This window comes from Centruroides vittatus, unplaced genomic scaffold (genome assembly GCF_030686945.1).
Source record: "Centruroides vittatus isolate TY-2023 unplaced genomic scaffold, ASM3068694v2 contig_1154, whole genome shotgun sequence".
Taxonomy (NCBI): Eukaryota; Metazoa; Arthropoda; class Arachnida; order Scorpiones; family Buthidae; genus Centruroides; species Centruroides vittatus.
The window spans coordinates 3,388,307-3,409,819 of NW_027120741.1; the positions used below are offsets into that span (position 1 = coordinate 3,388,307).

Here is a 21,513-nt window from a genome sequence, read left to right on the forward strand (position 1 = left end):
ATCGGAATGTAGCCAGTCTGTTGGTGGGGTAACCCGATTGAGGACTTTACAAATAAAGGACACGTGTTGGTGGCAAGAATTAATTTAATGCTAAAACAAAGAATCAAAATGACAAAACAGCTAGTGGACTTAAACAGTATTCTTACAAACTATACAAATGCCTTGATCTTATCCACTAAATATAAAGAGATTGCTTTGAATCACAGTATTTCTAGTATGCACTTTTTCTTAAATTATATACAAATATTTACATGGTGGTATACTTAGTTGTCGCATCCTCTTAATACAATTACTTGACGAACTTGATATTCTTTGTTCATAAACACGTGGTCGAACTTATTTAACAAACAAAATTATTAAGTCCCTAATTGGTGAAATAATTGTCCTGATGAGTAATCCTAATTCTTACATATAGTTTTATTTAAACTACTTGCCAGTTGGGACCAAATCCAGATTGACGGATTTGGATTGTCCTTTTGCACACAGCGGTTCAATCTTCTATCATTCTGTTCAATTTCTACCCAAAGTCTTCTCCACTCATTTAGTTCAGATGGGAGCTTGCAAGTTCAATCCAGTCTCAAGAGTCCAAGAAAGCAAAGTCTCTAACATGTGTGACACATATTTTTATAACCCCCACCATCCAGGAACATTACTAGACACGTGATCCTCTCTAGACCAATCTGCATTCATAACTGTTGTGATCCCAAAAGGTGATACAGAAATACATACGCATAACAACCAATCAAAAAGGAAAACCTGATACAATATCAGCTAAGAACGGAATGTGATTTTATGTAATCACATGTAATTAAAAAATTTTTTATTACAACTAAATAACTATAGTGACAGAGCACTACAAAGTTTTGTGTAAAGATGTAAAACTAGTTGAGATCATCAATCTATGGTGTATAACTTGAAATATTAAGTTGGTCTATAAGGTGAAAGGAATTGTTGCATTGCTATGCCATTCTTTTGTATTTGTTATACATGTTGGGAATTGCTATGTTATCACTACTTTCTGTATCTGTTATACATATTGTTGCATCATTTATAATAAAATCTATTTTGTCATATCTTTGTGCCTGTTACTTTCTGTTTAACACATTGACTGCCACGTGACTTTTTAGGATTCTGTTGTAAAACGCCAACTTAATTTAATTATATTATATTATTAAAAACTCTAATCAGAGTATATAGTAATAATCAAATAGCATATAGAATGTGTTTTTCTTAAAATAAAGGTATTACGAATTATCTCGTAGTTGGCTTATGTAACAGAAAGCTCTTCGCTAAAGCCAAACTACGAGTTAATTCGTGCACAGACACGATTCGTCCTGTCACTTCGCTACAGCCAATCGGAGATGTGCGTCTAAATTCATTAGTAATAAATCGGATATAGAGGCGAGCACATCACATTTACGTCTTTTTTGAGAGTGTTATTTTTTATTTATTTTTATAATCAAATTATAAATATCCCAAAATGGATAAGAAAAGACCACTGACTAAAAAACAACTTGATTACTACACTAATCTAAGTGATTCAGAATCTGACAAAATTTTTGGTGAGGATGGGGGAGTTTATTTGGCAGCGAAATGGTCCTGTTACTGTATGTAAATGGAAAGACAAACGAGAAGTCCTTACCATTTCAAACATGCACGTTGTTGAAATGGTAGAGGTGTTCAATCGCAATGGAAAATGTTCGATGAAACCGAATATAATTCGAGATTATAATCATGGAATGTCTGGCATTGACGATCAGATCAAATGCTATCGTACTACACAGCTCTAAGAAAGACTATTAGATGGCCCAAAAAGGTTGCATTACATATTATAGAAATATATATACATAATGCGCACAAACTCTTTCAAAAAGCAACTTCTTCTAAAATAAAACTTATAAAGTTTAGAGAAGCATTCGTCAAAGCGTTGATTGGAGAAGAGATTCAACCAGTTTCAAAAAAAATTAAATTGCAGAAGCTTCACTATTTACAGAGTATCCCATCTACTCAGAAAAAACAACATCTGACAAAGCCATGTCGAATTTGTACCAAAGCTAAAAAACGCCGAGAAACGCGTTATTTCTGTCCAATCTGTCTTGAGAAGCCAGCCCTTTGCGTAGAAGATTGTTTTAAAAATTATCACAAACAATAAAAATATCGTTTTGCTTTTGATTTTGAATAAACATTTTATAATATTTTCTGTTCGTTTAAATTTATATTTCTGTTTTATAAATTATCACAAACAATAAAAATATTGTTTTGCTTTCGATTTTGAATAAACTTTTTATGATTATATTTTCTGTTCATTTATTAATAAATGTTCTGTTCATGTAAGCCAAACTTGATTTTTTGTTCTTGCCCCTGAAGCTATCTATTCATATTTACACTGATATACTACGAATTACATCGTAGCTGCACAAATATGGCAAGGAAACAAACTACGATATAACTCGTAGGTGGCGTCCTAGGCAGAAACGGTAACTACGAGTCATCTCGTAGATGCAGTCAAACGTGTTAATTTGTGTCACTACTACAATTTCATATGATACAAATGGCATCATAAAAATTAAGAATTATTGAATTAATCAATGCACATTTAACAATGGGTGAAGTTGAAGGAATGCTAATGTTTTTTGACATGATTAATGACCATCTTCAGATGTAGACAGATGAAAGTAAAATGCAAGTGTTGGTTAGAAAAGAAAACAGAATATAGTAAACAAGAAATGAGAGATGGACTCCAAGTGCAACAACAGTTGGTGTAAAAGACTAAGGAGATTATCCGGCATGGAGAAAGGAGTTCTTGCCTCTAATGTTTAAACACACGATAAACACATGATGTTATAAATTTCACAATGCTGGTGAGGAAGGAAGGAGTGACAGTTCTGATGATTCTGACTGTTTACCAATCTACTTCAGTGTTGGGAAGTTGTGCAAAGGAAAGACAAACTGTAACAGATCCTTCTGCTTTAATATTATCAATGTTTGGTGAGCCTCTAGCTGAGGGATCTTTAGGTATATCCAATATATGTTGTGTCAAAGTATATAGAAATAAGATAGCACAACTCACTCTTGCAGGAAAAATGTGTGAGATGTGAAGATTTTGTTATTGGTTTGGGTTGAGGAAAACAAACTTAAAACACTTGTTAACAGGAAACAATGGTTTAATATACAGAAAACAATGTACAGCAAGTTCCACAGTACCCAGAATATCAGTCTCAAATCTCCGCATGGCAATACTTGGCCCAACATGTGCTGGACCACCAGTACACAAGCTTCTGCCCAAAACACAAAGAAAGCAAACACAAACTTAAACTTAATACATAAAATCATATACAAGGTATAATACTATCTTAAAAAACTAGTTTACATACTAGTGTAAGAAGCTGAAGTCCGATCATTATTTTATGGTTTGGGTGTTATTTTTAGTTGTTATTTTGTTTTTGGGGACTTTGTTTTAAGAATGGAAACTCCAAGAAACCCCAAAATATACTAAATTCAAAATTAGGATCAACGAATATTTGTTTACATAAAATAAAATAAACAACCATTCCAACTTCAGCAAAAATTCTTTAATCCTAAGAACGTTTTCAAACGCATTAAGCGTCCATCTTCAGTTACTTCTTTAAATCAAATATGAAATTCGAACAAATATTACGTAAATTAACGGTACGATTACAATAAATAAATTAATTAATAAATAAAATAAAATAAACAGGATTATCGTAATTTACAAAATTATGCCAATATTTCATAAACAAATAAAAATAAAATAAAAATAAACAAAAAATAAAAACGAAACAAAAAACAAACATGCGGTTTAAACCAATCACGGATTATCGCAGTATTTCTTTACAATTATCCTCATCCGTCATTAAAGACTTAAAACAAGACCAATATCAGCTCTAGGATTATCGTACTTCTATGTTTAGTCCAAATCATCGCACAAAGATTTCCAAGCCGTGGAAAGCCCATCAGCGTCCCTATAATTAATGCATTGCGTACTTCTCTGCGCTCTGTGGATTTCCAATTTTTCGAAAAACTTTATTGCGTGTCTCGATCTAGTAGACCTGATGATAGAGGCTTGGTCCCAAAAGACCGTGATGCCCTGCTGCTTAGCATAATTGGCCAGGACCGTACTATCAACTGATTTTTCCACCGATCGTTTGTGTTCATTAATCCTCTTTTTTAAATTTCTCAAAGTTGCCCCTATATATACTAATTTAGAATCGAACCTATGATCCCTTAATGGTATCGAATAAATTCCTGTTAGTGAGTTACGCTCATACTTCATCTTATCATTCCTTAAAAGCTTGTATATAGTCGGATTGCGTCGATAAATAACTTGCAAATTCCTACTCCTGGAAATCCTTTTAACTAACGGCTTAAGAAAAGGAATGTAATCGAGGATCACTTTTTCTCTTGGTTGGTTTCTATTCCTCCCACCTGTTCGGTTATGGTCCTTCTTGATGAGAGCATCTATTTTTTCTGTTCTGTAGCCATGTTGCAAAGCCTGTTGATATACCTAATTGTATTGTAAGTTCTTTAATGGGTATAAATTACTCCGGATTTTCCATGCTGTAAAATCCTGTAGTAATTTATACCGATACAACTTAAAGACTTTCAACAATTATAGTCTCAACAGACGGCTTTGCAACATGGCTACAGAACAGAAAAAATAGATGCTCTCATCAAGAAGGACCATAACCGAACACGTGGGAGGAATAGAAACCAACCAAGAGAAAAAGTGATCCTCGATTACATTCCTTTTCTTACGCCGTTAGTTAAAAGGATTTCCAGGAGTAGGAATTTGCAAGTTATTTATCGACGCAATCCGACTATATACAAGCTTTTAAGGAATGATAAGATGAAGTATGAGCGTAACTCACTAACAGGAATTTATTCGATACCATTAAGGGATCATAGGTTCGATTCTAAATTAGTATATATAGGGGCAACTTTGAGAAATTTAAAAAAGAGGATTAATGAACACAAACGATCGGTGGAAAAATCAGTTGATAGTACGGTCCTGGCCAATTATGCTAAGCAGCAGGGCATCACGGTCTTTTGGGACCAAGCCTCTATCATCAGGTCTACTAGATCGAGACACGCAATAAAGTTTTTCGAAAAATTGGAAATCCACAGAGCGCAGAGAAGTACGCAATGCATTAATTATAGGGACGCTGATGGGCTTTCCACGGCTTGGAAATCTTTGTGCGATGATTTGGACTAAACATAGAAGTACGATAATCCTAGAGCTGATATTGGTCTTGTTTTAAGTCTTTAATGACGGATGAGGATAATTGTAAAGAAATACTGCGATAATCCGTGATTGGTTTAAACCGCATGTTTGTTTTTTGTTTCGTTTTTATTTTTTGTTTCTATTTTTATTTTATTTTTATTTGTTTATGAAATATTGGCATAATTTTGTAAATTACGATAATCCTGTTTATTTTATTTATATTTAATTAATTTATTTATTGTAATCGTACCGTTAATTTACGTAATATTTGTTCGAATTTCATATTTGATTTAAAGAAGTAACTGAAGATGGACGCTTAATGCGTTTGAAAACGTTCTTAGGATTAAAGAATTTTTGCTGAAGTTGGAATGGTTGTTTATTTTATTTTATATTTGTCTCTTCAGTAAGGAAGTATAGTTTTATTTATTTTGTTTACATAAGTGACTGATCCCATAATGCTTAAATATGTAAATAGGGTAGTGCAGAATTACACCTGTAAGCAGATAAAACACAACACACTCATTCAACAGTGTGTAGCATCTCCCAAAAGTGACTTTCCTTCAAATGAATTATCTGGCATTCTTTTTGATAAAGTGATCAACTTGTAAGAGGTGTATTCTTTGTTTTTTTATTTTTGATATTGGTATATAATTAATTATTCATCCCAAGCTGGAAAAAAGAAATTCTTTCATTAATTGATTGATTTTTTTTTGCTTGTATATAATTGATCTTGACTTGTTCTGAATATGTGAAATATATATTTATTACTAACTTCTTGTTTATAATCATTGTTGTTTATCTATATATATTTACTGTTAAACCTAAAAAATATTACTATGGAATTTTGCTTATATAAGTGTTATTTTAGATCGTTGTATTTTGCTTTCTTGTTAAGTCTAGGCCTGGTACTTGATTAGAACACACTAATTTTTGTGTAACCCTACTTTTTGTGTCATGCAGTACATTACATTAGGACCTAATCTAACAAAGGAAAAAACAAAAAAGAGCCAGTTACCCTTGAAAAGTTTGCTCAGTTTGCCAAACCTACTTCTCACTAAATCTCAGGCTGTCAGCACCAAAGACCTTGACAACTCCTTGTAAGGAGTCTATTCTAACCCATTCCATTTTGTTTGGGGATTATTTTTAGTTTCTTAATCTATTTATTTTGGAACATTTTATTTCATTAAGGATAGACTACATCACCTCACCCAGACAAAATTCAAAACACTAACTTGCCTTACTACAACAACTGCTGGCAGCAATCTCTGATGTCATCAAACTCAAGAATGTCATTGCAGAAGGAGACTTCCACAGGAAGTTAAAAAAGTGATCTCTACCTCAAATTGTCATTGGAAACACAATAAGCAAATTATCAAATTAATTGTAAGGGCAATGACATAACATTTCATTCATTCTAGTAATCTGTCTTGTTAATGATTACGTATGTGAATATTAAGAAAGTAAAAAAGAGGGGATAATAATAATTATTATTTTGTTGTGGTTACTACTATCATTATTATCATTGTTACTGTTGTAATCTAAGTAATTTTAATGTTTTTTAATTCTGCTATTTGTGTTGTGGATATTTCCCCACAGATGGCACTCTGGTTCCATATATATAAATAGAACCCTCTTTTTTTTGGTTTAACCCCTTCCTTCGTGTGTAAAAGAAGACATGCTAAATAAAAGCTCTGTAGTAAAGTAATAAAATCTAGTTCTTTGTCCCTGAAACACAAAAACTTGAAGAGGTTATGGGCCCAGATTTCTCTTGCTAAAGAAAAAGAAAGAAAAAAAAAAGGAAAATAATTGAAAAGAAAGAAATGGGGGAGCAAGCATAAATGTTGAAGACATTACACCACATTGAAAAGCTGGCTGATGTTTCTGACTTCCAGGTATGGAAATTTCAAATAACTATTTTGTTAAAGCAAATGGGCTCTACAGTATAGTGTTAGGGGATGTAAAATTTGAAGATGAAAAACTTGAAGAAAAGTCAAGTTGGTTGAAAAAAGATGCAAGTGCTCAGAAGATTATAATTACTACAATCAGTAAAAAACTACTTATGCACATCATAAACGTGTTCCACAGCAAAAGAGATGTTTGATAAACTGTGTTTATTGTTTAGCAGAGACACTGAACAAGAAGTGCCAGCTCATGCAGCAATTCTTCTCATATACTTATGAAAGAGGAACCGATATTGCTTTACACATAAGCAATCTTGAAAATCTTGCTTTTAGATTAAAATCTGTAAATCAGCAAATAGATGATCATATAATAATTTCAAAAATTTTATCAATGTTGCCAGACCATTTCAAATACTTTGGAACAGCCTGGGAATCAACTCCATCTGAAGAAAGAACACTGACAAATTTAACAGCAAGACTGATGGCAGAAGAAAAGAAATTAAAACATAATGAAATTTTGGATGTTGTGTGGCTGTCGGCCATATATATATATATATATATATATATATATATGAGTATTGCCCTTGGGTGGGATTAGCTGTTCCTGGAAGTTTGATAGAACAAAAGAGTTGAGGATGCTTGGGGCAAAACAGCCGGTTTAACGGACACTTTTTGGCAAGATCTTGGAGAGGACGGCTGTGTAAGACAGGGCTCTAGACCGGAGAAGAATGGAAGAAGAGACTGCGAGGCCAGAAAGATTGAAAGAAGAGAACTACAGGCAAGAATGTCTTGAGGACACATTGAGAGACCCAAATAGTCTCTAGACCTACCAATAGACACGAGATTGATAAAGTTTAAAAACAAAACGTTAAGTTGGTGTCCTACCCAAGAGCACACCCCAACCAAAAGAAATCCTGGATATTTCACTTCATCCACAATTCTGTTCTTTTTATCTTTCCTATATTCTCAATTTCCTTAGATGTAAGTTAGACATAAGTTAAGTTGCTCAATAAACAGGCATATTACTTGTTACATGCACTGATTTTCAATGTTGTTATAAAGGACAAGGAATAACCCCATTTGTATATACTATTGTGACCAGATTTGTAAAGTTGGGATCCCTTCTAAGAACCTGTTCAGAGAGAATAAAGAATACTTTGTGGTAAAATTAATTTTTGTACTTCTTGTTGTACCGTTATGTTCACACACTGTACTGTCTCTCATAGTGAACATCACAGTACAACAGAGGAGCTGGTCCAAACACGTTTACATAATAATGGAATAAACTAGGAGATGAAAGAGTATAACAGGAAAGGACAAAAAACAATATGGCGGACCACTACAAATGCCTCTGCATATGACATCACCATGGAGAAACTTTACTCACTACCATTTTGTAGCTTGTATTGTTTAATTCAGAAACATGATATTAGAGAAACAAAGGCATTGCAAAACTCAAACAATAGTTAATGACATTAACAAACACGTATAACAATAAGACTTATTCAAAATCAAATTAAGTAATTTAATTATGCTGTAAACTTATTCTACATAACATACTGCAATTCACTCATACAACATAACTAATTAGAGAAAAGTTATATTCTATAAGCAATTAAATCATTCCTTTACTTTATGGTTGCATATCAACAGATTCCCTATACAGCTAGTGGAAGGAACAACAAAACTAGATCGAAACGCCTCTAGCGGCAACGCCAGGTAACAGAATCGGGGCTACAAAGCTGGCACCAGTGTTGTTCCACCTAATACTTTTGCACTAATCTAGTACCTTTTTACTTGTTCCAGTATCAAGATACCCAACACCATTTTCCTTGTACTATTCATGAAATCCTAATACCTTTCCTTTCAATTTAGTACCTTTCAAATCATTCGTTTTTATTCTATATTTCTATATTTTTTACTTTACTTTGGCAGTAAATAGATGCTTTTATTGCTTCTTCATTCAGCAGTTGAACGTATTTTTTGCAATTAAATTTAATAAAAACTAAACTACGAAATCGAGTTCTTACCGATTCTTGTGAAGCACTGTTATTAGCAAAGGAGCTACATAAAAGCAACAACGATGAAATGTTACACTTGAAAACCATCATCTGCTTCAACCATATCAAAACATTCTAGTGAGGAAGATTCCGATGATGATGATCTTACCAGTGATTTTTCAATGTGATAATTTTAAAGTTTAGTACTTCACAGGGCCGGATTATCGAGTAGGCAAAGTAGATAAATGTCTAGGGCCCGTAATTCGGAGGGGCCCAGCTTCAGTGCAGAAGATTTCTCTGTTTCAAAATGAGTTAAAAATTATTTAAGAAATGCGATAGGACCGAAAAGGCTGTATTTAACAATTCCTACTAAGCTCCGCTCGACTAGCCATTACCTAAAAAAAAAAAAAAAAAAAAAGAAGTCAATAGCCACCCGTGTATCAGAAGTAATGTACGCCATGAAATCTCTTGCACCATCTAGAAATATTCCTAGGACCGCCTCCCGTGGTAGTATTGATGTACAGTTATGATTTATTTTCTAAATCTAAAATTATACGTCGCAACATCACATATTCGATATAGCGTTCAAGTTGCTCGAGTGCGAAGATATTACAATTCAATAGTGTTTTATAAAAGAGTTAAAAAGGGTGACACTACGGTGTGACTTGGGGTGACACCACGATATCTGCACCGGGTGTCACCCATGCTAGCTACGCTAATGTCACATTATATAAGATTTGTTTGGAAGCAACTTATTTAAATGGGACCCCAATTTAAATTTTGTCTAGGGCCCACTAGAGGCTTAATCCAGTGCTGGTACTTCATGTTCATTACTTTTGTTTCAACGTTTTGTTCATTTGATTGTTGTTGAGGTATAATAGCGTTCTTGCAATATATGAATTTATCCTGTATGAATTTTGTATGTTACATGTAACACTAAATATATTTTAATAAATAGAAATTTCATAAATTATAAATTTATATATTATAAGTATATATTTAAATAATATATAATATATATGTACATACATTCAGCAGTTTACAGTCAAATTAGTCAATACATTCACTTCTCGACTTACGATGGGGCTCGGTTCTGCAACTTCGGACGTAAGTTGAGAAGTGACTGTACTTACAACAAAACACTTAGCCATCTTACATAAGCACACATGAAGGGTACAACAAAACTAATGATGACGCAATTAATTGTCAGAAGCGTGCAAGATATATATGTATATGATATATATTTGACGAAAACTAAAAAATTGATACATTTTAAAAATTTTTTAAAGTTTTTCGTCATAACTCAAGAAATGACTGTAGATCATTAGGACTGAGCAGTATTAATATTCTAATATTTATTATACTCTTAATTTTGTACGATTTAAAGGGTGGTGTGGAAGAAGCAAACTGTATATCCATTGCATGGTAAATAATGAAATTTATAACTAACCATATAGAGGAGCTTCAATAAGGACCATAACAGTAGCTAATAGTATTGTATTAACAGGGAGAACTTTTACCTTCATTTCCTCAAAATACTAATTTTGCTTCTTACTCCTTTCTTCCACAGATCTCTTAAATTCAAATATCACATCACATGCCAATTAATATCTGTCAGATTAACAAAATAATATAAAAGAAAAAAGAAAATTGCTAAAGTTTACATTTGAGAACTAAATTTAAAATAGAGCCAACTAAGGTTTTATAACAGAAGATTGGTTAGAATGCAACACATCATTATATAGTTAACCTCAGGAATTAAATAACGATCAAGCAATGACGAATTATTGGGCTAGCAAATGGCTATAGTAATATTAATAATTTTTAAGATAATTTGGTACTAGAGTTAGGCGTTAGGTGCCATCTCTTGCTAAATTTAATAATTAGAATTTTAATTAAATAATTTAAATAAATTTTAGGCCTAACTGGAAGAAAAGAAATGGCCCGAAGCGGGACTTGAACCCGCAACTTCTGCTATCCGTGCAGAAGTTGTGGGTTCTATATACGCCTTGCCAGGGTTGCGATGGCCAGTTGAGTGCCTTTGGGAGGACGTGGGCAATTAATGTGTTCCCAGCCGGCATTGTAATGACCGTCGATGGTTGTACGGTAATCTTATAGAGCTGGAAGAGGAGAGCAGATTGGAGGTCCAGGTAGCGTAACTGGTAATGTGTCTGCACGGATAGCAGAAGTTGCGGGTTCAAGTCCCGCTTCAAGCCATTTCTTTTCTTCCAGTTAGGCCTAAAATTTATTTAAATTATTTAATTAAAATTCTAATTATTAAATTTAGCAAGAGATGGCGCCTAACACCTAACTCTAGTACCAAATTATCTTAAAAATTATTAATATTACCATAGCCATTTGCTAGCCCAATAATTTGGCATTGGTTGATCGTTATCTATAACGGGCTAGTAGTTGTTTATTTACTCAGGAATTAAATTGCAGCCAGCCATTTCTCTTTCCTCCCAGGGTATTGTTCGTTCGGGAACGAATAAAACTTTGTACCTGACGGCGCAGTAATATAGGTAAATATAGGTAACACTACAACCGACCACACAAGTTATTTTTTGAAGTTTTGTGTGGCAGAAAGCTGTGGTTCATTATCACAGGTAGAAAACAAGCACCGCGTTTCATTACATATCCAACCCAAAGATGCATGTGTTTTCCCAAAGCAGTTTTCTTTGCTTGCGTACAGGTGGCACTCAACTCAGTTCCACTAGCTCTATACTCAGGTCACACAGTTGCAGGTCTCCTTTGTGAATCTTTATTCACTTTGATATGAAATAAGCTATGAGAACAATGAATTCTTTACCACTGTTGACAATCAGATGGATAAAGATAAGAATATTAACAAGGAGTAATGGTGTTTCAACTCACTGCTAGTTTCTCAACTTATGTTGTTGGTGTTTCTTATAGTAAAAAAGAATTCCATTGAAAAGAACTAACAGATTTCTGAAGCTAAGACTGATATCAAATCCATGTTCAGGTGAATGCCACAGACTGATATTGAATACTACAAAACTGCCTTAAAAAAACAGTGATGATGATGCTGCTGTTTAAGTGTAGTGAGAGGTTTTGTGATAATAAATTGCCTATACAACTTCTACTATGCAAAAATCCTGTGTAAAGACTATAAAGAAGAGAGCAGCTTCAGTCTCCAGTAAATGTCCTCTATCTGAAGAAGGATGTCCTTCCGTTAGAAAATATGAAATAAGTCCTATATTTGAAGGGGAGCCTTCAACTGTTGATTCAGATCAGTCCAGAAATGGCAGCTAACAATAAACTGGAGAAATGTCAGCATCTGGCAAGAGCAAGGAACTCTCTAACTATTGGAAGGATTTTTATCTTCTAAGGCAGTGTTTCTCAAACTTTTTGGTCCGCAACCCCCCTTTTGCACTTAAAAATTTCAAAGGACCCCCGAAGAATGACTATGTGTAGGAAAACATCCCGGAGGGAGGGGGTTAAGTACTCTCTCATGGTCACTCCAGTGCGGCCAGCTAAAAATGCATACCAACTAAAATAATATTAGAGTAGCCCAAGAGAGCCAAATATTGCAACGCCACAGCACTAGTGGAAATTTAAATTTGCTGACTGAAAAGCTTTTGGTTGATCAGTTTTCAGATAATGACGCTCTACTGTATTTCTAACTCGACTTGCCTACAGATGCAATGCTGCTAGCGAACACCGTTCCAAATGATAATGTTGTTCTATCATAGTTTAGGCTGAGAGTGGAACTCAGGGCGCACAAATTTATGAATATTAGGCTCGTATTAAAATATTTATATTGTTTTTATTATTTATATGTGCAATTTATTTAAGTAAAAATTATTTTATATATTTTTTATTTCTATTATTTCTAAACATGAATCCATAGTAAATTTATAAAATATTTGAAAAAAAATTGATCTGGCATCAATTTCTTAGCGACTCTCTTGGGGGCCGCAATCCCCCACTTTGAGAATCACTGTTCTAAGGCAGCGATTCCCAACCCAGGGGGTACACAGTAGGTTGTTTAGGGGTACAGAAAAAAGTTAGTTATTATGGCAGAAAAAAATAATATATTATGTATTGCAAATTAATAGTATTAAAAATTATTAGGTAAAAATTGTTCCATGCAACAATCACAAACTATATTATAAATTTCAAAATGCAAAAATAAAAATAAAAACTTATGCTGCCAATTATACAATGCAACAAATGAATAAATGTTGTGCAATCGGTCAATGATAATGGGGATACCATTATGCATGATTAGTGATTATGCTACGGACTTTTGATGGTGGGGTGTATTATTGTTATTATTATCATATTTCAACAATATCCCCATGTATTGTTTGAAAAAAATATTTTTTATTGTTAGTAAAGAAAAGGACATTGCTAGTTTCTCCAGATTTTCTCTACAAGCGGTAATTTTTTTCATTATTTATTCAGTATTTTTATTAATTTTTTATTCACAAGACTATGTCTTGTTTATAAAATCGTACTGCCTGCTGTGTTACCAGCTTAGTGGTATGAAGGAGTACATGACAGAAGTTGTAATTTGTCACAGAATATCAGGTACCCAAATCATGCACACACAAAAAAAACCAAACTTGTAGGTACTCAGGAACCGAGAACAAAGTCAAAATAAAATTCAAAATGGTGACACTCTCTACAAATAGGTAGTGCGAGATGTGCGCATGCATTGCTCGTTGGAAAGTTGGAAATGACACGGGGTTACATTAATGAAAAAAGGTTGGGAACCGTTGTTCTAAGGGAAAAGAGAATTGCTATGTATCATAGTTCACTATGCTGCCTTATTGCAAGTCAAAGCATAGTGAGCAACTGATCATTGTCACTAAGTCTAGATGAATTTATGTATGTGCTCAACTGGACTATGACAAGACTCACTTTTTATGTGTGTGTGAGACCACTGTAGCCGTTAGCCATATTTATGTATCTACTCCTATCCTTAACTATATATTTTCCTCCCCTTCTCTAGTTTGTAATTATATTAAGTTATAGTTGTAAGTTTTCCCGCATGTTTTTTCTTGTCGTGATTTTATCACCCCAATTGTTGAGGGGGACACGACTGATTATCGTATGTATATAGATCAATTGCCTGTAAGTTAGGATCATAAAAATAAGAACTTGTTCAAAGCAAATAAAACTAATTTGTGATATATATATATACGTTTCTGATTTATGCTTCTTTTATGTTTTCCTGTTCACGGAACTACATAACATTCGCTACGAACTTCGCACTACCAGCTCAGTCATTGTAGAATTTGATGAAGTTAATAGTTGTGTGTATATACAATGAAATAAGCCATTGATCGTGTGTTTATATATCTGTAATCTGTAACAGAATGCCTAGAATGGCCACTAGGGGCATCCCTAGCTATTATTTAAATTAACAATGAATTCAATATATTATTATTAGATGTGGTTTTTTGCGTTTTTAACTGCATTTTAGTAGGGTATGCCATGAAGATGCACATTAAGAAGGGATTTTTTAAAATTCCCCCATGGGGAGAGGGTTAAAGATTACCCTCTTTCCCATGGGGAAAGAGGTAATCCTTAGAGGAAGTTAAAAATTTCCCCATGGGGAGAGGGTAATCCTTAACCCCCGCCCCATGGTAAAAAAATTTTCCCCATGGAAAGGGGAAAAAATTCCCCATTGATATGAATTTATTATTTACACCACGGAATGACACCGCTGCTGCTAGAATGCCCACTAGGGGGCAGCCCAGGCAACTATGACAAGACTCACTTTTTGTATGTGTGTGGGACCACTAGCTCAGTCATTGTAGAATCTGATAAAGTTAATAGTTGTATGTATATACAATAAAACCAGTTAAATACATATCCATATAACTTTTCCTGTTTCCATTCTTTCTACACACACATAGAATACTACAAATTCTATAAATGATTATTTCATATCATCATGTTCAATCATTTTTATATAATGTCATGAGAAATAGAAATCAACTGAAGAATATATACATTAGGAATCTTATCCTTAAACATATTTTTTTTTTTAAATTAAAAACTTTTATAAAAAAACTAGCACATTTAACATGTATAAAATAAAAATACAGACTTGTCTATTAATTTAACTCATTCTGAAAAACAAATTATTTATTTATTATTTTTTATAATTTTTTCAGAAGATTAAATAAAAGAATAGAGAAATTGAGGTGTTCTTAAACAATAAACTTCACAATAATAAATGTATTGGTATAGTTTGAACCAATTTGATCAAAAAGAATATATATAACTACATATATTTTTTTTATTAGCTAAGATAAATAAATTCTGCAACTTGAACACAAACTATATGGTGTATTTTCTCGGACACATGGCAAATTTCATCACTAAGTTTTCCTCAGTTGATACGTGTATTAAGTTTTGTACACGTTTCGGGCTGTTGACGCCCCTCTGCCATGTGTCCGAGAAAATACACCATATAGTTTGTGTTCAAGTTGCAGAATAAGCACCGGCACGGTTTCATAAACACTACAATAAATAAATTCATTAAGATATTGAATGTATAAGGACATGAAAATAGAAATGTTTTAAATGTCTCATATCCAGTTTACATAAAACAAAAAAAAAGTGAAAATGTAAGTCCAATGCATGATACTGTGTAAACTGTTATTTTCTACAGTATTATATATAGCAGTCTCTCTATAATAATATTAAATTTAATATTTTCTCTAGATGGCTTTATTTACCATGTTTTTAATAATTAATCAGCTTCTAAATATATTTTTAAACTTTTAAAATAATAGAATAATATCTGAAAGTATATATAAATTAATCTTAATTTAAGCAATTAAACACACACATACAATATATATATATATTATTAAAAAGTAATTTTTAATTTATGAATTAAATTAATATGAAATACAGTAAATAAAATAATTACCTCTTAATGTCATGTAAATTTCATCTTGTAAATTAAAAAATTGACTTTCAGATGGAAGTTCATTTATTTTGTGTTCCTCGATCCATTTTCCACAGGAATACAAATAAAAATCTTCACATGGATCCACTGAATTATTCATTGAATTTAATAATGTTGCAGCTATTGAAAATTGCATAAAGTGAATAATGGATATCTTTAATTTAAAAAATTTTTGTATAAATAAATTATTAATAAATATGTTTTTATATATATATTATAATAAAAGTAAAAATTTTAAAAATAAGTTCAAATTTTCATTGCACATTTGAATTTAAAACGAATAAAAATTTTGAATACAAAGATGAATAGCATTAAGTGTTGGATGTATAAATATAAAATTTTATATACTAGGAGATCGCGTGATTGTCATATTGTGATAGAATTGAGGTGAAGCCAGAAAGAAAGAAGCAATCCCTACACTTGTTAGGCACAGAAGAGGCTATCTTTGCACCTGCCAGCCATGGGAGAGAGAATCCTTACTATCACGGAGAAGCAATCCAAGAAAATAAAGCAATCATCTTCAACTTCTTTGTTCTTGTGTTTTGTTCATTTTTTGCACCTATTTTCCATTAGGTGCATGTAATGCTGTTTTTATTCTTGATCCCTAGGCCTAAATTTTGTTAGGCATATTCAGTTGCATCAGAGAGCACAGACATTGTCACTTTAATACCTCTGTACATCAAAAATGAAGTCATTGACTCCTATTTTTTTTTACATTTAAATTTAATTTACATTTAAATCTTGTTGTATTTTTGGATTCTTCATCACAATTAATGGAAAATGGCAAAGTTTTATCAAAATCAGCCCATTAAATCTTGGAAACAAACTCAATGGTTGGATGAAAGAAACAGCAAAGCTCATAGATGTGTTAGCAACCATGGAACATCGCATGACAAAGTCGGATGATTTGTGAGATATCACTTTGTTGTGCATGCTTGTATTACCTTATATCTTGAAAATGAAATCATGAAACCCAGTTTTTATTAGATTTTGGATTTCTCATTGCAATTAATAGAAAATGGCAAAGTTTAATCAAAATTGATCAAACAGATTTTGAGAATGAACAATTCTGTAAGCCACATAGAAGAGGCTTCGCTAATGCTACACCCCAATTATAACAGAAAAAAAATATAATGAAAAGAAATTAGTTGAACTTTGTGTGGAATGAGACCTATAGGTAAAGTTGCCATACATCCTGTATATACAGGACTGTCACCATATTTTACTACTCAGTCCTGTATTACTATTTGTCCCATTTTCTCAACCAAGTTCCTGAATGGGAAAAAATAGAATGTACTATTTACAAGTAAAAAACACCAATGTTGTGTGGTTGTTCGTACCGAGAGAATTGTAAGTCCGCGAATAAACGTTACAAATATGAACAAAAAAAACTTCTGTATACAATTAAATAATTTTTTATTACTCTCGGCACATGGTTCTTTTCTTTCGTATTTACAATAAAATCCCAACATGAGTATTCCCGCTGGGGAAGGGGGGGGGTCGCCACTTATTCACGTACAAGCGATGATACACGCGCGCGTAACAAAACTTTTATTCCCGACTTAAAAACTAAACTTAATGACTAATGTAAAACTACCTTAAAACTAATAAGGAAAGGAAACAGATAGACATAGGAAAGTAAAGAAAAGATGGAAAGGCAGATAGAAAGTACCCGGGGTCCAAGTGGTTTAGTCGATATCCTTAATGATTTGTGCTCTCACAATCGAAATCTCCTTTCTGTCTCCACTGAACCAGCAGTTCGACGTCTAGGATCTCCAATTCTCCCAGTGTCCTCGTACCCCTTTCGTTCTCTGGTCTTGGCAGGTCCTCTCTCTCGGCCGCAGTCCCCTTTCTTCCACTCTCTCTCTCGAGTCTGGAGCACTGCTTACGACGTCTGTTCCCTCCGAGGTCCAGCCAAAAAGTGGTCGTTCTTTGACCCTTTACTCCTCAGGGCTTCCTCCTTTCTTTTGTTCACACTCCCCCTTAGTTCTTAGGAGGGGTCATCCTGCCCTCCAGCGATAACGGTTATTGTTTAAACAAAGAATAAAGGAACGGAAATAAGATAATAGAAATAAAGGAAGAAGGAAGATAGAAAGAAATATACATATGTGTATTTACAACTTATGAACTATATATATACATATAAACAAAATATGGCTGACGGCCACAGTTGGCAACACTGAGATTCTATTCAACCAGTTTGTATATCTAAAAGATTATTTAGAGAAAAATGATACCAACCAAAACTGTGAAGCAACTATGAAATTCAGTATGGATGAGAAATGGTTGAAGTTCTTGCAGATACAAAGCATTGATCAGAAGTCATGTCTAATAAAGCTATGTGAATACGTTTTTGCCATTCCAGCCCACAATGCAAATATGGAAAGAATATATTTCCTAATGTCAACTCAATGGTTGGATGAAAGAAACAGGTTGTTAGTGGAGACAACTGAAGCAATTTTGATTTGTCATTATAATTTTAAAATGATTTGTGCCCAATTTTATTATTATGTGAAAGAAAATGATATAATTAAAAAAGTAAAACTTTAAAATATGACTGGGCTAAAAAAGATTAACCTTGCATCTTTTTTATTATTCTACGTATTTATTTTATTAGATTGCTTAAACTTTATTGATTTTTTATCAGAGTAGAATAAACTATTACCTATCCACTTTTTCATGTTTTATTTATTTAGCATTTAAAATAAATGTCCTGTATCAATGCTTGGCAATTATAGCAACCCTACCTATAGGTGACCCCACCTTTTTTCATACAAGACCATTCATCAGTACATATAGGAAAATCATATGAAAAGTTAGAGGAGTATAATAGATTTTGTTGTGTATATTGATAGATTAAGAGCTGTACAGTGGCTCTGTACAAAGTAAAAGCAGAGTGCCTGATGAGTAGAAAAAAATGAGTATAGACAGCATTTTTGATTTGAAACTGGGAAAAGTGGATGAGGCATTGAATGATGTGGAGGAGGTTTGGAAGCATTTCCAATCCTGTGAGATAGAAACAGCAAAAGGAGGTATTAAATATCTGCAAACCATACCAAGATAATGATAATGCTACACAAAAAACTAATAACCGGTGCAAAATAAGGTTAAACGTCAAATAACAAATGTTTTCTTAACTCCTTCCATGTTCTTCCTTGGGTATTTTTAAATTTGAATTAGCAGGATTGTCGAAATTCATTCAAGAATATAATATTCAAATATAGAATTGAACCGTAAGTTCAAAAAATTCTAAGAAGGGATTCCTGCACATGCGTATTCCTGTGCTACCCTTGAATAAGATCAATAATTAAATTCCACCGTGAAGTAAAGCCTGCCAAGCCATCGATAAACTCATCTCCTCTCTAAAATTTATACAAGTAGACGTGGAGTAAGCTTTAAAAGTCTCCACCTCCTCTAGCCACCTGATGTGTTCTATGTATGTAGTATAAGGATGAGTTGTACTCTGGAGAATGCTACTGTAATATCAGGATCTGTGGCATACGTGGAGAGAATTGTGATGTTGCTATCATGCTATATGTCCAATCTCTGCTCTAGTATCCTGACTCCCATTGAATGTACACCAAGTCCCTATCCCATCTGTTGTTTCTGATGGGAACTCTATATATGCCCATAAATCTGCTGGTGTTGGAGGCTCTTTTCTATTACATAGTAAGCTGAAAACAGAGGGGCATCTCCTAAGTACGTAATATTAACCCACCTTTTCTTTGCAATTGTGGTATATAAAGATTTTAAATGTGAGTCAAAAGGTCAAAAGTAAGAGGGGATACTGGAAAGGATCCATCTTACTTTTAACCCCCACAATTATATATATATATAAATATAAATTTTATAAAATTTATACATTTCCATGAAATATGCACACAAACCTGATGTTAAACATTGTGGAGTCAAACAAAGATCTTCAGAATTTACAACTTCAGATTTTTCTGTAAAAAGTTTGGAAATCATAAAGAAGGAGACTTTTATACAAATTGTGAAAGAAATTAAAATTTAAAGAGGTACTTACTATTTACTTTTACAGCTAAAACAATTACACAAATTAAAAAGATCAAAGCTAACACACCACAAATAGCAGCACTTAAACAACAATAATTTTCACGTGTTGTTTGTGGTTTATACCAGCTGCAATAAACATAATTATAGCATTAATAATAATGAATACAATTTATTTTAAATGCAATAATAAATGTCATATTCTATAATGTGATAAATATACTTTTGAAATAATTGTTTTGAATACACTTGAAGTATTAAAAGTATATTCAAAACAATTATGTAACTTACATAAAGAATGATTTTAATAACGCACCGTTCTTGGTTTTTTGTGTGACGTTATTGTTTATTCAGCGCGGTGTGCAATTGATGAGTAAATGATTTTAATATTATATACTACTTTATTAATGTTATATGCAAATAAGTTACACATTTTGCTAACACAAGTTACACATTGAAATGCTAAAAATTATTTTCTAACATGTTTCTTTATCTCTGGTGAAAACATGTTTTATATTTTCTTTCTTGCACAGACACAATGTTTCTTTATATAGGTGACCATATTTACGATCCAACCAAGGACACATTTCAGAATCAATGAAAATGGAGTCTAAAACTTATTAAACTTTAATAATTTTTTAAAATTTATCGATCTATAAACTGGTGATATTATATTGTCATGTTAACAAAATCGTTCTATTCAACTATTCAAAGTTTGATTGTACAAATCAAATATTAAAAGCAAGGCCAGTCTACAATGGGGAAACCTGATTACCCTACTTGTAATGATTACAAGTGTTTAAAAATTTTCCATTTTTATTTGCAAATATCTAACGGAAAAACGTTATAAAGGATATAGCTAATAAAAGGAATATATAATAGGCAAGATTTACAAATACAGGTAGCCCTCAGTTTACACCGGCTCAATTTATGCAGATTCACAATAACACCACTGTGCAATTTGCCGTTTCGTGGTGTATTTCTCCGATTTTCCTTATGCTAGATTGATTTTCGTTTCAGTGTTGACGTATATACTGAGCAGCAACATTGTACAATACGTTCATTAAAACAAAGATTTTTATTGAATAATTTATTTTCTCTGTTTAATATTATTGAGTATGTATACATTTGTATTAAATTAATATTAAAATACTAAATGTTTAGGTACCCACGAGTAAAGTTATTAAACCTAATAGTCCAATAAATGGCATCCGAATCCAGAGCGCCAATGAATGAGAATAGTTTGTATCCCATATCAGTTCGTTCAGTTTCATATCACACCTTACGACGCAGTAGCACTTTCGGCGATCACAAACTATCGTTAGTCAGACAAAACTAACTTCGATTTTTCCCCCCAAACTGACCTTATAAATGTGCTACGGTGGCCAGCGGTCGATCAATCAG

The 21,513-nt window shown here is 32.9% G+C and overlaps 1 protein-coding gene across 4 annotated transcripts in view; it reads right to left on the reverse strand.

Moving 5' to 3' along the window:
- LOC136979196 (neprilysin-1-like) overlaps nucleotides 1-21,513 on the reverse strand; it is a 136,965-nt gene that overhangs the window by 85,969 nt on the left and 29,483 nt on the right. For all 4 annotated transcript variants that reach the window (XM_067275142.1, XM_067275149.1, XM_067275162.1 and 1 more), the window contains exons 2-4: nucleotides 20,123-20,238; nucleotides 19,983-20,042; nucleotides 16,057-16,215 (exon numbers count right to left, since the gene is read on the reverse strand). In XM_067275142.1, coding sequence (XP_067131243.1) covers nucleotides 16,057-16,215; nucleotides 19,983-20,042; nucleotides 20,123-20,238 — 335 coding nt within the window. The remainder of the gene's footprint in view (nucleotides 1-16,056; nucleotides 16,216-19,982; nucleotides 20,043-20,122; nucleotides 20,239-21,513) is intronic.